The sequence below is a fragment of the Xylocopa sonorina genome, chromosome 5 (genome assembly GCF_050948175.1).
Source record: "Xylocopa sonorina isolate GNS202 chromosome 5, iyXylSono1_principal, whole genome shotgun sequence".
Lineage (NCBI taxonomy): Eukaryota > Metazoa > Arthropoda > Insecta > Hymenoptera > Apidae > Xylocopa > Xylocopa sonorina.
In genome coordinates this window covers 2908254-2926744 of record NC_135197.1, presented here as the reverse complement: position 1 = coordinate 2926744, position 18491 = coordinate 2908254, and the positions used below count along the sequence as shown (strand labels likewise).

The 18491-nt window shown below is 45.6% G+C and overlaps 1 protein-coding gene across 5 annotated transcripts in view; it reads left to right on the top strand.

The window, feature by feature from the left end:
• Positions 1–1074: 1074 nt before the first annotated feature.
• Positions 1075–18491, top strand: part of Kn (EBF transcription factor knot) — an 80633-nt gene continuing 63216 nt past the window's right edge. For all 5 annotated transcript variants that reach the window (XR_013101841.1, XR_013101842.1, XM_076895052.1 and 2 more), the window contains exons 1-3: positions 1075–1576; positions 9567–9720; positions 14616–14679. Coding sequence is in view for 3 of the 5 variants with exons in the window: in XM_076895052.1 (XP_076751167.1) it covers positions 1506–1576; positions 9567–9720; positions 14616–14679 (289 nt within the window). In the remaining 2 variants the exon portion in view is untranslated. The remainder of the gene's footprint in view (positions 1577–9566; positions 9721–14615; positions 14680–18491) is intronic.

Here is an 18491-nt window from a genome sequence, read left to right as displayed (position 1 = left end):
ACGGCGATCGAGCAACGAGCGTGACCGAGTTCCGACGTTGAAATCGTGTTCGGTCGATCATTCGTCTCGTAATAGTTCGCGGGCTCGAAGGTCGGATCGGACGGAGGAGAGACGCAATGTCACCCTCGAGCGTCCGCGGCGCGCGCCGGAATGACAGCCTCGTGGCGTCGCCGTAGTGGCGCCACCGTCCTTGTTATTCGATATGGGCGTCGGTGCGAGCGGATGGCGCGCGGGATTGGTCGAGACGGTGGGTCCGGATTGGCGGAAAATCGAGGATGGGCAAGGCAAATCCGACAGGCTGGTCGTTGCGCCGCGTCCGTAACGGACACACCCACCGAGAATCTCGAGGCCCGTCCCCGTTGGGACCCGGTGGCACGCCGCTCGAGCCGGCCCTGACACATTCGACAAGCGGCGCCGTAACGGGAAGCAACGCGCGGCTGGGGACCTCGAAGGACCTCTCTTCTGGTCACGAGACACCCTACCGACGACACTTTCGTGTCGACGATATACGCACAACGCCACCAGCGTCGCCCGCTGCTCAGATTACCGCTGCTCTAACGCGCGTTACCCGCCACGACCGTTTCATCCCAGGTGAATCGTCCGAGGATCTCGAAGGAGTTCGAGGCATCGCGTGCACGCTTGGGACGCGGATCGAGAAACCGGCAGGAGGAACGGGAATCCCGTGATTCCCGATCGCAGCCAGCCGTTCGACAGCTACGCGCGATGTACTACGTGCGAGGTAGTAAGTGACATGGAGAGTGAGGAAGAGGTTCAGTGACCACCGGTAGGGACAGAATCGAACGGCACGGTAGCGGGACAGAAAAACTGTGAGAGCGTCGTGTGAAGAAGAAAAAACAGTGGCCAGTGAAACGCAGCGGGTTACCAGAGTAGCAGGCAGAGTAGAGTAACTATCGCGGTGTCGATCGATCGATCGCTCGAGGGGCTCGAGAGAAGTGATCGAGAAGTACGTTTCGCGGGGACGCGTGTGCGCCGACACGCGGTCGGCTACCGATTTAATGGTGTGACAGGTTGGGATAGAGGGGGGGTGTTGCTGGTCGCGTCGATTACGGACATTGGTGGGCAACCGGGAAGGTAATCGGGACCGTACGAGCTCGATTAATGCGCTGTCGTGAAGAAACGTGGCGGCGGAGAGGAGCGTTCTGACCGAGAGATTGGTGTCTCTCTCGATCAGCCGCGAAGAAGGTTCTCGCGAAGGGTGACAACGCGAAGGAGGAAGCCTGTTGCCCCAGGAGAGTCCGTACGGCCTCACGACGCGGTCCGACGAGTGGAGCGGTCTCCTGCCCAGCTCCACGATCGTGGGTGCTGGGGGGTCGCCATGGCTCGGACTCGGCGCAGGGGGTGGCACGGGGGCCACCACGGGGGGCGGAAGCCCCGTTGAACTCGAGGGCCACTGGGGACGCAAGCTGTACGGGGCGAGCGTAGCTCCGCCACCGCCGCCGCCTCATCACCACCCGCGGGCGCCTCTCGTTTTCGCGCCTCAGGACATGAGGCAGATACTCAAGGAGGAACCCGTGCCACGTGCTTGGCCACAGCCCGCGCTTGCCGACAACGGAACGTGAGTACTCTCCTTTCGATTCTAGAATCTCTGTTTCCATCGCGTAAAAAGGTATCTGGCTAGAAGTAAACCGATCCGTTCTCGTTTCTCCCGGGAAAATTTTCAATGCCGGTGCCATTCGTTCGATGTATGGAATGACGCGATACATTTCCCTTTTTACTTGTTGCATTCGATGGTGTGTTTGTTAACACGGAACGAATCGTCGTTTTACTTCAGTATACTGTTTCAGATGTAAAGTGTAGGTTTGTATCTTTTTGAATCGATCGTTTAACGTCGCGGTTATTGATGTGTCTAATAGTAGTGAAATTCTGTAGTCTGAGACTGTTTCTAACATGGAAAATAATTTGCTACCTAATTTCATCATGACATAACTACGTATTTAATATTCGTCGATAGAATACTGCAAAAAAGATCGTCTTATAACGATAATGAAATCACATTTGTGGTTACAAAAATGTATTTACCCCAAATGGAATCGAATATATAGTTTGAACAGAGAAATGAGCTAATATAAAATAGTATACGCGATAAATACTTCTCTTTCTACTTACTTGTGGTATTAGAATCTTCAAAAACTAATTTAAAAGTAGTACCTTCAAATCTTTATCAGTGAAATTTGCAAAAGAAAGGTGGAAAGCGAGTAAAGCAACTGGCGATCGCGATCTCGCAAGCCGTCGGCTGGCGACAGTGTTCCTACTTCGTGTACTTTCCAGAAGATTGCACGACAGTACGTTCACATACCTCAAAGTTGTATAAAAAAAAGTAAGAAATTCAACATAATACGATTAACAATTAATATAGAACATCGAATCAATTATTGCCATTTTAACTAATTAGAGTCCAAGCATCGTAATTGCTTGTCGCACAGAAATCTGATACTAAATTCCAACTTGCAATATTATGTAAAAACAGCTAACAATAAAATAGCGAAAAGGTAACACATCGCATCGTATCGACGACGGGTTAAAAATTGGATTTCCTTTATTTTTCTCGTCCGTTGTATCCGAAGACACGTTCGAATTATGACGCGTCATCAGGGAGCGACGATGTCCCCGAGTTCCGTGCCACGCGAACAAATACCCAGTTTATCTTTGGTAGCCGAGCGTTTCAAAGCGGTTCACACGTAGCTGCATTTGGCGAACGATAAACCGTGCTTTATTGCAGCCTCGCTTAAGGGATTTGTACGACGTGCAAACGACGAAGGTACAGATACGCGGACTCGAGAAGGTAAACCGACGCGGGTCGCGGGGGTTGGACGGGGTCCTCGCTAATCCAATAGCGGTTCTCTTAACTAACCCCTTCCAAGTGGCGTGACACGGGCACGGGCGACCGGAATCGAGTTAATGTAATTGAGAATTTTAGCGCCTTTTGCTTTCCTCTCCTTTTCCTCCTTTTCATCCTTTTCCTCCTTCGCTTGATCGTTTCACCCTCGAGCTATCGCTGCCTTTCCGAAGGGAAAACTGAAAAATTATCACTGCTTCACGCGGTAGTAACGACTGCTAATCGTTTCTCGCTCACGCTTGCGCGTTTTATAAACTAAACATTTTTCTGGCACGCGTAGAAAATGTTAGTTTATTGAAGCAAATTGATGTAAGCGCGTATCTACGCGCCGAGTAAATGTCTACATAGTAATACCTACATGTACACGTGGAAAAAGCCCGTTTGGAAATATTCGGGCGTTTAAACGCAACACTTTGAGTTTGCATTATTAATCCGTTTGGATCAGCAAGTTTGCTCTCCGGTTTTATGTTTGGAAAGACAGTAAATTGGTGTGCGCTGGCGCTCGTTTACGAAGCAAGAACGACAGCTGAATTACCCGTTGCATGACAAATGAGGTAAACGCGGCCTGTGATTTTATCCGCGTTCGTTCTATTACTTTCAATATTAATTTCATATCATCCTATTTAATGCGCGTAAAATATCGCGTTAATATCATTTAGCACGCGAAATAAACTTGTTACAAATTAATAAATGCCCGTCGCATGATGCACTTATACAGTCGTGCATTATGAGAAACTAAAAGAAAAATTATCTCGCAATCAGGAAGCATCCACGTTTGCAACGATAAGTCGAGGAAAAATGTTTTAGAACGAGCTCTATGGGCGTACGATTTTTTCTTAAATAGCACTTAATTGAAACAATGCTGGGGGTAGTCGCGGAGCAAGTGGCTTAGACAAAACGTTAAGCGTTGGGATCGTTTCCGTACAAATTTACCGTGGAAAGTTTCGTTTCCTCCGTTGGCGAGCGGTTGTAGCACACAGACGCGGTGTAGCGCGTCCGGCTCGAGAAGAGGGTGCGAGAGAGGCTCGGCGAAACTGTTTTAAAACTCCCGGCAAACAGACATAAACTCTCACGCTTTTTAAAAACCCCTAAAAAAGTTACCCACCTAATGAAGCAGTAAACCATCGTGCCTGGCGAAGGGACGAACCGTGTCGCCCCTGGAAAAACAATGACTTTCCTTCCCCCCGCGACTACGGGGATGAAAGTAAAAGGAACGTGTAGTAGAACAGGAGACAAAAAAGTTCTGAGGCAATTGTTGCTTTCGCAAATCAGTGAATACGTTTCGCGTGGTAATGTAGTCGTTCGAGTTCTATGCGTCAAGTAAAAATTATAGACAGCTGAAAGGAACAACGTAAATTCATTCTCTTCTTTATGTCTGGTACAAGTATTCGGATCCTTGTAATTATTTCCAATTATAGTCACTTTAGTATGCTTTCATATATGAAATGAGAAATACAATTTAACGTGGAACTTTGTTCGATTCATGCTCATTTAATAAAAATCAAGAAATAAAATAAAGTTTCTTTAGGCTTTTCGTTTCCACTACGCCAGGCAAAAGTGTTGATTCGAAAGAAATTGTGCGAGCTGGAAGGTTCGTTTTGTTCTTGATCGAAAAATAAGATACCATAAATGATAAGCGGATTAATGTTTCCGTTAGACGAGCCAGTGAAATAGACGACGCGTCAAATTGACCATCGTCCACGGGCAACGCGGTCTGGCCGCGAATTACATTCGGATATATTACAAATTGCTCATTATCTCCGCGCGCATTATGAATCACGGTGGGTGCAAGCGTAAATAGAGTGCGCTTCGGCCAACTCGTAATAACTAACGCCCGGCGGTATACATTAACTGCGGATTTATTGTAATTCTCCGCGATTGCTTTATCCACGAATTCGTAACCGTATCCGTGGGTACGTATTATCCGCATATTTCGCCCGTAATGCGTTGCGCGCGTAGCATAGGTTGCGGCTCGCGCGTAAAGCATGGACCTAGCCCGGCCAATTATTCGACGATCTCCGCTCGCAAATTGCCGGCCACGTCAATATTTACACCGCGGCCGATATACGGCGAAAGTTGCTCCGCGTTTCGACGACGAACTCCGCCGTCGAATTTAATTATCGATGAAAAATATACTCCCGTTTCCTGCGTCGCGTCCCGATACGACACGCGCGCGGCAAGTTGCGAAAATATTGGAACGCCAGGAGACGGAGTTAATTTCTGTTTTATAGGCTCGCTGATACCATCGCGTTTTAAACGAGATATTATCGCTCGATTTAACTGGTAATAATTTATACTTTGATTGAAGTCTCTGCTTCCATTGATCTCATTTAAAGAAAGCAATACAATTGAATTGATGTACTTTTCTCTCCATTTTCCTGCAGCATAATTCCTGAATGCATAAATTGCATTCTGTAAACAAAGACTATGAACAAAGAGAAATATTAGTAATGACAATAGTAAAGAAATGATTTCGAATTAAAGTATTATTTAATGCTTTTCTCAGCTTCGAGCCAATGATACCATTCAAGGGCCACGAGAGAACATAAAACAGACACCCATCGTTTTCCCTCCAGTTCTTCATTCTGAACCGAACCGTTCTCCAGTATCCGACAGAAATCTTCGACGCAGAATCCTGCCCGAGCAGGGAGAGACCGTCCATTCGTTTAATCATTTCGCGCACGTTTTTTCCACACCTCCTTTCCTTAAATTGGCATTTTCCTAACCGCAGAACTATTTGTAACGTCCCCGCGCACCAATGGGCGCAACGATGCAGGAAAAAAACTGGTACCGCGCGGAAAGACACCTATCGCGTCCTACATCTTCATTTGCGTATTTGGCGCGCGGCGAGTGTCGGTTTTATCTTTGTCGGCCGATCGAATCCGTTCGTCGGTAAAAGAAAAGTAACGCGTTACGAGGGATCGGCGGTGCCTATCTCGCGGGAGGCCGAAGGCGATGCCGCGCCACCGCCACCGCCACCGCGCGAATGTTATCTCCTATCCGAAAGCGGCCGCGTGGCAAATCGTGCACCTCCGCTTGCGCGAATCCCGGATACGGTGCTGCGGGAATCCAGCCTGTAATTATCACCTCCGCGTCGCCCGCTGCGGGCTCGAGCGGTTCGCGATATCGCGCAACCGTTCCCTCTAAGAAGGAACGCGACTCGCGAATGGAAAAATATCCATTTCCAAATCGACAGCTACGTTCGAGGCAATACAAAATCAACGGAAGATAAGCCAGATCGGCGACTTTCGATTTTAGTCAAATTAAAATCGTTGGTGTCACTTGTTAAGAGCGTGTCAAATATCGTTGGGTTCTGTATTAGTACCTGTTACATCGAGAGCACTTCTAGGTTTCTCTTCATCAAAAGATTTTGTTCGAGTAGTCGATAATTATTTGATCGAGTAGATAGTTACGTTCCAACTTGGTGAGATAATCGGGGTTCTATTGTACTATGTATCGCGGCTGGCAGAGCTTATCAAGAAGACTAATTTGGGTCTGAGTGAGATTTAATAACTAGCGTAATTCCTGAACGCGGGATACGCGGGCAGTAAGCGTCGAGAGTGAAATGACGCGAAAAATAGCCGCTTAATAAAGGAATATTGGCGTGAAACGTTCTCCCGCCGCGTGATTATAATTATACGGCCAGGTAAATTACCGCGGTCCCTAGATTCTCCCTCCGTACTCGCGTGTTGCGCATTTTCTTGTTCCCCTCTTTTCAACTAACTCACCCACCGAAATATCCCGAACAATCTGTACAAAATCCACCGCGAGCTGCCTTCCTTCTACATTTACGAACATTACTAAAATTACTAAAACAATTTAATGGTATTCAAAGCTTGGATTCATAAACGACGCGTGCATTCGTAAAAATCTATCGATTAATCGGTGACAGCGTGTTACTTGAACCGCGGGCGAACGGTCATTTCATTCGTATCGCAATTAAATATTTTAACGAGCATAATCTTGAAACCGCAAAGCGGCGGTGCGCCGCAGTCCGCAATAGTTTCCAAAAAGGTGTGCGACAGTATTACACCGCAGGTGATAATGTAAAGGCGCGGCAGGACGTGCCTACACGTTATATAGGAATTGGTGCATGGCAAACGGGGCAAAATAATCGGACGTCGAGAGTTATGGGGCGCGAACCGGCGGCCGGTTAATCAGCCACCGATAATTATCGACACGGGCAGTACATCACTCCCCTCCCGGCCTCTCTGCCACCCCAGTGGCCTCCTTCTCTCTCTCTCTCCCTCTCTCACTCTCTCTCTCTTTCTCTCCCCGTGCACCGGATTCACCATCCCCTTTGCCCGCGAACGCACGGCTGGCGAGCACCCTTGCGCCCTCCTCCTCCTCTTACCGCCTCTCTGCCTCTTCTGCCTGCCGGCAGACCGACATCCCACCGCCTGCCGTGACAAACGCACCGCCGATACCATCATTTATTTCGCAAATGTGCTGCAAAACTGCCGCTATTCATTTTCGGTCCAGTCGATTCAGTTTTCCGCTCCGAGAGTCCCTGCCCCGATGCCGGGAACGCGCGCATCTACCGCGCGCGATCGGTTTATCGGTTCGCGCCGTCACCGTAGCCGCGAATCGCGATGCTACGCGTCCGCCACCCGATAATGCGATTTCTCCGTGCCGGTTTTTAACCGTCGCAGCTTGCACCAGTTCAACCACCACCCTCCACGGTCTCTTACCCTTAGAAGTAAACGTATAGATCACGAGTGAGAAGTTTTGAATCGCGAGACAGATGGAAGAATCTGAAAGAGGGAAAAAACATGTTTAGAATCGTGTTGGTTGGTAAATTGATGTTAATGGTAGGTTTTAGGTTTAGAATGGTTAGAGAAATTGGAAATTTTTGGTTGGTAGTGTAGCACCAGGCTTAAAACGCTTTCGCGCTTGTCGCGCTTCGACGGATCGCGTCGGTTCATTGACAGCTATTTTCCCTGTTTTTATTTGAAATTACGAACTGTATGGTAAAAACGAATTGAAAGCTTTTAGATATTCTGTTGGGAAATGTGCTTTGTTTTGCACGTAACTTTAAAGTTGAGAACTTCATTAGTCAGGTTAAAAATTGCCCTAAAAACTGAGAGGATGCTAAAAGAGAAGGTGTGGACATAGTCAGCTGGTAGCGTTAAAATTTGGTAAAGATCACTAAAAGTCCTTTTAAATTAGAGTATATATTGTTTACAATATATTATATTAATTATTAAAGATCGATTACTCCCAGTGAGTAATATATATCTACTTATTTGCAATGGAACATCATTTATAGGGACACTTTTTTAATGAATAGCATGTTGAGTGAATCTACCGTCTGACTGTCTGACTTATTACCTATTCTACTGCTGTGTCGTTGCACTGCGACAAATCTTATCTACTAAATACACATTCCACTATATTTCAAAAAATGTGGCAATATTCTTGTCTATCTTGATTATGAAATGGTATAAAATTACACGTCTTGAGTAATCGTAGAAAATATGAATTTATACCAGGAAATAATGGTTACACTTATCGTTCTACCGATAGCTTAGTCAGAATCGCTTACGTTGTGTAGGAAAACGTGAACATATATAGGTAATTAGAGAATAAACGGTAATAATTGCAATTAGTGGTAGATTTGAAAAATCTACAATGTTCACAATAATTCTGCAAATATATAATTATTGGACGTATTACAAATATCTATAATTTATTGAACATTTCCATAATCGACATATATGTATGTATATATTGACATAAAATCTTTGATTATCCCATATGAATATCTTTGTTGATAAATATTGATATACAACGATTTATCCAGCGACTTGTGTTGTTATTGCAAAGTAAAGAATGTATTTACTAATTCAAGGCAATATTTCCAAAACTGTTTGACAAGTAGAACTTCGTTACTCGTGACAATTTCGTTCGTGAAAATGGAAACGTTCGAAGTAACCGGTGCTTTATAAAAACAATTGTAAAAGCAGACAGGAAGAATCGAAAGCGACATCATGTCAGAATCGAAACCGTGAAACACGCTGCGTCATGAATCGTATCGCGGAGGTCTGTTCGGTGAAAAGTCAGGTTCCACGGGATCAATCGGAGCGTGGTAGCACGCGTGGCCTATGCGAAGTAGCGTACCCGAAAAGGGGACTTTCTGTGCCATTACTCAAAGATGGCATTGGAGTCCGGTGGCCTAATCTCAGCACATGAGACCTTAATAGGATTTTAAGGCGCCGAGGCCACCTGCGCGCTCCCCCACGGACAGCCTCGTTTGTCTTTCCTCTCTACCAGTTTGGGCATTCTTATTGCATTCAAGGCTGAGTAGGACATACCTATTCGACCCTACGATAGAGAATCTCACTCGTGACGTCCGGATTTGGTAACGTGCATCGTCCGCGGCATCCAACGCAGCGCTCGCACTCTTCATACTCGGCGATCGTACCGAAATGCCTGCGATTCCTCGCGACAGTATGGACTGAGAGACAAATGTATTTGGAAAGAATTTCAGCTCGAATCTCTGGAATTGAATGAATTTGTTCTTGCGAACCGTTCACTGCTTTCAGGCTGGAAGTGACTTGTTTGAATTTTTAATTAGTAGACGATGGTAAACAAACGTTGACAATATACGTGTAACACCATTCAATGAAACGCGTATAGTGAATGAAATTCAAATTCGATGCATGTAATCGATAAATGTAATAAAAATCGTATTATCTGTGATTTTCAGGGTCGGAGTCGGCAGAGCACACTTCGAGAAACAACCACCGAGTAATTTGAGAAAGAGCAACTTCTTTCACTTCGTGATCGCCCTTTACGATCGACACGGTCAACCGATCGAGATAGAAAGGACCTCCTTCATGGGTTTCGTCGAAAAAGATCAGGTAATAACATCGATTTTAATATTACATATTTGAAAAAAAGCAATTTGACACACAATACAATAAATTATTAATATGAAAGATTAGACCGCTTAAAAACTCTATTATTAATCGTTCAGTTCGCAAATGAGTCGAGTACCAATCCTGCAAGAAAAAAGTAGCAAGAAGACCGTGGTCTTGTATCGTACGAGAATCGATGTCGTTCGTCAACATCGCGTTAAAAATAAGGGATGGCGTCGAGTGACAACTTTGGAATTTCAATGCTCGTAGCAGTCCCGGTTTCCCCGCGGGATTAAGTGGAAAAAGGCGAGGTGGACCTTTATGACATCAGGGAATATCGCGCGAGTGCGCGCTTATCTCGATAATTGCCGTTTCCATCGTGGACAGCGGGAATCGGGGGTGAGGGGTGACGTCAAATATTAAACGGCTCCGCCTATACGTATACATATCGATAGTCGCCGGGATACACCTCCAGCTTTTCCAGCAATTAGTCCGACAGGCGAAAATCCATTGGCTGCGTGAGAAATGGACGGACGCGATCGTAAGAGCATCGATGCGGTCACGCGAGCCGCGCAGCCTACGAATAATAATCGGATTTTCCATTTCCTTTCGTCCGTCCGTGACTCCCTCCCCTGTCGCCGATCGTATCTCATCGACCATTTGTTATTAAATCGTTCCTACCACTGGAAATTTGTCAATTACCGTTTCTTCTCTTTTTACGCGAACAATTTACGCAGTCGATTATATTAACGCCCCGCGATGGAACTGGATTTAGCGTCTTCTACGAATTGTATAGTTGTCATGTTTCCTGTCAGTGCAAATATTAGAAGAATGAAATGTTTGTGGAATTCCAATTACTAGCTTCAATGATCTAATGCATTTTCATCGCGTTCAAAGAAACGAAGCCAAGAATTTTCGCAAATGAAGTTATTATAGGCTCCTTGTACTTTCATTCTTTGGATATTTCCGTGAACGCATTGATTAACAGCAATTAATTTTAAATGCAGATTCCATCTAGTATGCCTTCCTGTTTTCCGATTGATTCGTAACAGTGGTTTTCAAACAAACTTGAACGTCAGCTGCTTTTTGCAATTTAATTTGCAATCCAAATTTTGAAAACATAAAATACTAAGCTTGCTCTAAAATTATTTTAATGAACTAGTATTGCAAATACTTTTGAAGAATAGCATGAAACGTAACGTTATAGCGGAATGACGCTGAGAAATGTTAAAACTAGTGTTCCCTGATACGATACATTGTCAGCTACTTCGTTTACCATTTTCTATATCGCATGTCGTACACAAGACGCGTTTAATCCGCAATTATTCCTAATCAGTTCACGAATCAATTTCTCTTTCCGACCGCTGGTACCCAACCCAACCTAACCACTTTTCTATCATAGCGAAACCCTGTCATCCGAGTGATCTTTCAATTACGGTAAAGAATCGTTCATGATCGCGATCGACTCGATCGGGCCGTTAGCTGGTAAATTAGGATCATAGACAGAAACGACGCTCGGCTCGTGTACGTAGGAGCTGTCGTGACCCCGTGCGAACGCTCTCGAACGGGACGCGATTGTCAGCGCGGTCATCGTTAGAGCTCCACTTTCTATTGGTCAATTAGTATAGCTGTTTAAGGGAAAGCCGACTGCCACACGCGATACAGCGTTCATTCTTGCGCAAAAGAAATCGCTACACCGTCAGAGGCTGTTCGGACAGATGGCCACGCGAATGGTCGCGTATCCCTTCCTAGCGCCCTGCCATGCGAAGAACCAGTACGAGCCTCGAGTTTGTACGCCGCGAATCGATCCTCCGCGTGTATTACGGGGCACTCGAAACTGAGCCAAGTATAGGAAAGGAATCTTCTATTGTGACATGAATTTATGTCAACAATTGCAGGCTGTTGGTCTACGTAATAGGAAACTGGAGAAATTGTTTCCAAACAATTTACAAAAATCGGGAAAAGTTCTTGAAATGATTTGGAAAATTTGCTGGAATACAATAAATAATACTTTTATGAGGTGTAGAAGCATTGGTGCTCAGTCGAAAATCTCTACCTCGAGGACACATTTCCTTTTATTATTTCTCGCTCGCCTTCTTTCGCTTTGCTCTTATATGACGTTACTTCCCTCGTTCCACGAGTTCCATCCTCCTTCTTTCGCGCCTCGGGTAACGACGTATGAACCTCGATAAATCTAATCGCTATAAATCGTTCGCTAATTCATTGAGACGCTATGTAGTTCGTTGTTACTACGTGTAAGATTTGAAACAAAAATTTAATGTCATTTCTTTCAAAAGAAAGCAATTTACAATATTCACTGGTTTTGAATATTTACATGTATTATATACAGAGTAGAAATCTAAGCATCGCAATGAAATTTAATGAACGTTCAATTAACTAATTCTACCAGAGGGCAACCATTACCTAATCTACTGTCGAACGTCACTTCAGCATAGAAAATTATAAGTAGTGAGCTAAATCGATAAAACTAAGAAATAAACATTATTTTCCAAAATGTTTACACAGAATTCTACTGGATAATTAAATTTTAAACACAATTAATGAATAACTCTAAAACTATTGACAGAACTCGAACCTCACAATTCTAATTTCTTGCATTGAAAATTTCAACGCAAGTAGCACGAACCGTCGCGAAGCGAGCATCTGAACAACTCAATTGTAAGTCAGTCGACAAGTGCACTTTCCATTTCTACTCGTTCGCTTCGATTTGCATGGGCTATCTTGACATCTTCGTCCCTGCCCATCCTCCTCGTAAGAGCACGTTTATGTATAATTCACATGGCCAGGACAGTTGCATCGCGTAGCCTCCCTATTAATTAGGGTCATGCACCGCAAGCATAGATCAGCCCCGGTGTCGAGTAGCCGTTTGTGCCTGACCGAGCGCACCTACGCGCCTGTTCTCGCCCTCCCCCGCTCCCAAGGAGAGATACGGAAACATTTACATATTTTTCCGACGCCCAATTATTTAAATTGCGTCGAGAGTGAGTGGCCATAGATCGATTCGCTAGCTAGTAATATGTAGGAAAGTAAAATGCGTTAAAAATGGGTATCAAACCTTTAAAATTGAAATTGAAATATAAAAACGAGACGAGGGTAAAAATTCTTGAATTCAGGATGTTTGCTTATTTTTTTGAAATTCATGTTTGTGTTCCGCAAGTTAATTTTCATAACTTTTTCAGAAACTTAATGACCGCCAATGGCAAAAGTGTAAACTGGTAACAATAACTTCTCGCGTTTAATTGTTCCTTCCGACCGCTTTAATTAAAAGCAGTCTCTAAGCTAGAATCGACTATTCGTATGCAATATACATTTTGACTGTCGAATAATGTGATACGAGATATAAAAGCCAGCAAATGGAGCGTGTCAGTCGCGATGGCAAGCGCGCAATTCCCTGGAAACTGGTGCCCTACGTAAATACAGGGTCTCCGCGTACATTCTCCGTTCTATCCGGTTTTTATTCGTGTTTAATTAAAAAGTAGTCGTGGATCGACCGACCCGCATATATACCTGATTAACGTCCATCGTGCGCTCGCGAATTTAAAGATTAATGGCCGCGACGAACGCCACTGACAGGAAAGAGCTTAATGCGCGCACACACGGCACGAGGAAAAAGGGAAGAATGATGTCAGCCTATCGACGTCCTAACGACGATTATCCACCGCTCCGTAATCAAGTTTCGACGGAAAAATGATCCATACTCTATGCCGCTTTAAAGAAACCGGCCGCCGATGAGTTTGTCTAATTGACTACATTTGCGTAATTACCTTACGTACCTAGCTTAATTACCTTAATTAACTTGTGCATGTATCTATTGCACTTCGTTATTCATTGTTAATTACAAAGATCCTTCGAGTTTATTCATTTTATTGATGAAACTGCATTTTCGTAGAAACACGATTAGCCTATTTATCCAAATTTCAATGTGACTACTGTTATTTAAAGTCGATGTGCACAATTCCGATAGTGTATTCTCTGTTGTTAGTATCAAAATTGATGAACAGACGAATTAAAATCATAACATTCCATTAATATAAAAGTACTGGCGTAAAGAAATGTGACTTGAAAATTGCAAAGTGCCACAAGGGAAGTAACCTATCTCGTCGAAAATGGCGTACCTCCAACGGCATTAAATTTCAACGCAGAGTTATGACAGCGAACGATTTGATCCGAGTAATTACGTATATTTGTCGGAACAACTCGACTGGCCTCGTAATCGGTGTTCCCCGTGCCGAAGGATCACGTATAACACGGGTAAATGTCGTGGCCACGGAACCGGGTGCTCAGTCCAGGGTGTTCCAGGGGTAGGTAGTTGAAAATGCATTACCGCGGGTTACGGCATATGGCGCGATGCACGCATGACTCGTCAACAGGGCAGGATGATAATTATGCATCGCACGCCATACGTAATGGCACGGCTCTTACCGGCACATCAAGAAATTAATAATTAGCGTGAGGTGGAGCGCGGGCCGAGCGCGCGAGAGTTACGTCACGGTGCACTTAATTAAAATAGAACGGGGTGCGAAGAACGCGCGCGAGGGCGGAGAGGGAGGGCGGCCACGAATCTCCGTTTCCTTCGCGCACCCGTCCATTTTAAACGGTTTAAGCACGCAAGAAATTTAGCGAGATTAACGGGATTTAACGTCGAAATTCGCTCGCGTAGACGTAATCAATTAGCGGATAGATGTAGACCTTGTAATCGACGAAGACGTCGGCTCGATTAATTAAGGGATGATAAATTTCACGCGGTACCATCCACGATTTCACTGTCTCGCGTTCTGGATTCGTTAAAATACGTTCTCGAAATTTGAAATTGAATCGATTCAGCGAGAATATTTGTTTCTTAATAGTCACATAAAAATATACGCGTTTGTTTTCAGGAATCCGAGGGCCAGAAAACGAACAATGGCATCCAGTATAGCCTGCATCTGCTGTATTCTAACGGTGAGTGAAACCAACCATATTAATTGTGACTCATCGTATCAATTTATGAATACTAAGCTGTTGCCACCATCGTATCTAAAACGTCCTTGCATAATCGAAATTAAATAGATACGAATAAATTCTGTTGGATAGTAAAAATGAAATTGATTATTAAAAACCGAGAAAATATTAGAAGGAGAAATTATTTAGCGATCTCTAAATATCCTTTAATAATATACGGAGTTCCATGACGATTTGCTCGGCTTAAAAAACGTTCGGTTATTCTAAAAATGCGCGATATTCAAAGAGTCGAGCGCGTAATAGCTCCATCCGAAGCGACGCGGCGATGACGGGCCATCAACATTCCGCACAGACACCCAGTCTCCGAGGGCGGCTAAAAAGCTCAGGAACTTTCGTGGTCCGAGCGCAACAGAGACATATTTTATGTCACTGGCCCGGGGGCCGGCAAAAAGCGTTCAGCTTCCGTTGTGAAGAAGCGTACGAACGTATGTGCGTGAACGAACGATGGAACGAAGAGGACGGTCTCGTGGTTGGGGGACCAGTAACAGAAGAACTCGACGATCTAGAGGTGGTCCAAGCAACAGACCCGTCAAAAACGTGCCCGCATTATGAACATATTAAAAAGCCGGAAGGCGCTATCTGCCGGTGCTTTCATTCCAGAGGTTTTTCGCCCCTGTGTATATCTGGGAGCAACGTCAACCACGGCCGGTGCTTTCTTCATCTTGGTTTCTTGCCGACCCTCTCGTGCCTCTTTCTCCCGTGACCGTCCTCCCCTCGTTTCTTTTCCGTTCCCCATTCCTGCCCCTTTCTCTTTTCCGCGGCTCGTACCGTCGACCTTCTTGCTTTTGCCTCCGCTGCTGCGGGCCGATCAATCAATGCGGGATTTTTGCGTTGGCAGAACTGACTGAGGGGCCGCCCTGCCATCTATGGACACTAAAACGTGTTGCCAACATCGCGAACAAGAAATAACTAACTGTTGCTGGCTACGGAATACCTATAAGCACCTGCGTAGGATCCCCTCGCTCTTGCCGCCACTTTCGGTCTATTAGTGGAACTTTTGTCGAGAGAATAGACATGCCTGTCTATCCTCCCCTTACTTTGTCGTAGACTTCGAACGGACGCAGCAACTTTCCTACCTTCAATCGTTATCACGCGAATTTTAGTATAGAAGTAATACAGGCGTAATGTCCGATGTCAACAGCTGACTTAAATGTAACCACGTTATACGAAGAGGTAGGAGAATGACGATCTTCACCGAACGAGCGGTACAATCGAATGTTACGATATAACGGGGGCCTATACGTCTCCTATCGAGGTATCGGTTATGTCCTTTAGAGCGGATCGATAGATCGTCGGGGGTCTGATTTATGCCCCGATCCGGCGATCGATCCCCCCCGTTCGTGCTCTCGAGACGCACTCTATAAAAGTTTCATCCACGAAATACTTTACCGCGCGGCTTTTATTGTATATCACGGAGACAAATTGGTGGCGGGATCGCGGCGGTGCACGCGTCCCGTCCTTTCCCCGGGCCCGGCCTCGCGTCGTACAATCGAATCTGCGCATCGTCGCGTCACCGATCACTCGGCCGAGCAATAAATCTATAATTAAATAATAAATGAGGAACACAGGCCTCGGTACAAGTGACGACAGCGGCTCGCCATATCGGGCTCTACTTCTTTTTGCCGTCGTCCCTTCCTCCGGTTTCCTCGTCCATTTCGTTCGGTTTCTTTCATTCCCGATCGGCTGTCTCTCTCGCGCTGCCCGCTCTTGGCGTCCTTGCGCCTCCGAGATGAAGCAAGGTGCGCCGCGATCCACCGGGGCCGACGAGGAGCAATCGAGCGCGCAAGAGGCGGATGCCAGATGGATGAAAGGAGAGAGAGAGTCGCGAATAGAGCGAACGGGTATAGTTGGAACCGCGGAATATAACGGCTCGTAATAAGAGCGCCGCTGATTAAGGATTCCGATCGGTGGAATAAAATGGGCGGTGTCCGCTTCTTCGATGGGTTCTTGTACACGTTTAAGTCGGTTGCCTAGTTATGCTAATACGAACGGATCTATCTGCCTCCTCTCAGCAGGACTTGGCACGCGATACAGCTTCTTACGCGGCTTCTTCTCGATCCTTTTGCCTTTATTGTCCGTGGTGCGCAGGCATGATCGCGAGCCGGCGCAACCTCCGTGATAAATGTATACGTACGTTCACGTGGCATGTCACAGCGTCGCGCTGGTAATCGTGCCCCCTTAAGATGCATCGACGCGCTTGCATAAATGAATTCGCCCGTTCCACCGGCTGATTTTATACAGTCTTGTTTACATACCGTGCATCGAGAATGGAGGCAATCTTCGTTATCCGATTTACCGGGCGCGTTTTGTGTAAAACGCCGCGTTCCTTGCTATCTCTGGAGTCGGGACGGCACACAAATTTGGTGCGCACCGCGGCTGATTTAAGACCAAAGAACTTGAAACACATCGGGTCGATCGATAACGATTTCGACGGACGAGCTTCGAGAAAAAATAGTTCGCGTTCCTCTATGACTTGCGCGAATATCGTGGCTAATAAAAATTTGTGCTCGGGTTAATCCACGTTTGCGCGTTTTTACGTTAACGATGGCCTGCTCGCGCGCTACGACCGTGCTGCTCTCGATTCGATCTACGATCCACCTCGTAATTTCACGACACTAATAATGGTAATAATAAGAAAAACACGGTTCTGTACGAAGTTCGATTTCAAATCGCTAAAGATTGTGAACCGCGAAAAACCGGACGCTGCTAGCGGCCCATAATTGCAATAAATTGTAGAAACCGCTAGCATTCCGCTCTAATGACAGGAATCGTTTCATCCACACAAAACAGCCAACAATTGGTCGTCTTTGCTGGATCGTTTTCCAATCAACTCGCATAAACGACGTTCCATTGTGCGCGGTAAATCTTGATATCGCTAGAAGCGGGATCAAGCTGGATGTGCGCGTACAAATCCGAGTTAGTTCGCGTATACAAGAGTTTCGTCTCGTAGAACTCTAATAGTACTCGATTCGTACTAGTTGCATATATTGACAAGGTACTCGAATTAAATAAAATTTCTTGAATTACTACTTTTAGTAACGCCAACGGAAGATATGACGGTCCAGTAAAAAGTATTCCTATCTACTTAAATAAGTAGCTAATTTCTCGTTTTGCAACCACCGAGCTTTCGACTTGGTCAGAGTCAAAACGAGTCAAATTGATCCAATCCAAGTTCAATTCTACCTAAATAGTACCGTGAAATAGCGCCATATTATTTGCTTCCCTTGCTGAAGTTTGCTTTCCGTATAGTTTTTTGGAATAAAATAATGTCCTTATTTTCATAGAAATCTGAGATTGGAAGTATCGCCATCGCTTTGAAAGCACTTTCACGATATTCGAAACTATCCGGTCAGATTGGAGCCTACTTGCAATGTATACTTGATCCCATCGCTACCGCATCGCAGCTCTCTCGCCGGATAGAGACCGGCAAACCATGAGCGGGGCGCGCAAGTAACTTCCAGTAAAGCCGCGACGGTTTCTCGAGGTAATTTGTGAGCTAGTTTCGGCCGGGGGTATCGTAATCCATGGTAACGTTATGCGGCGTGAGTCTGGCCCGTAGTAGCCGCCGGGTCTGGGAGTCTTATGTCGGGATTACTTGGCTTACCGGACACGCGAGGCCGGAAGCCACGGGGGTGTCTGTCCAAAATACACCGAGGGATTACCCGCGGCTCCCCGTGGAAGCCGTAGAAACAGTTTCGCAAAACTTGGGCCCGCGGAATGCGCGTAAACATCGAGCACGGCTCGATTACCGA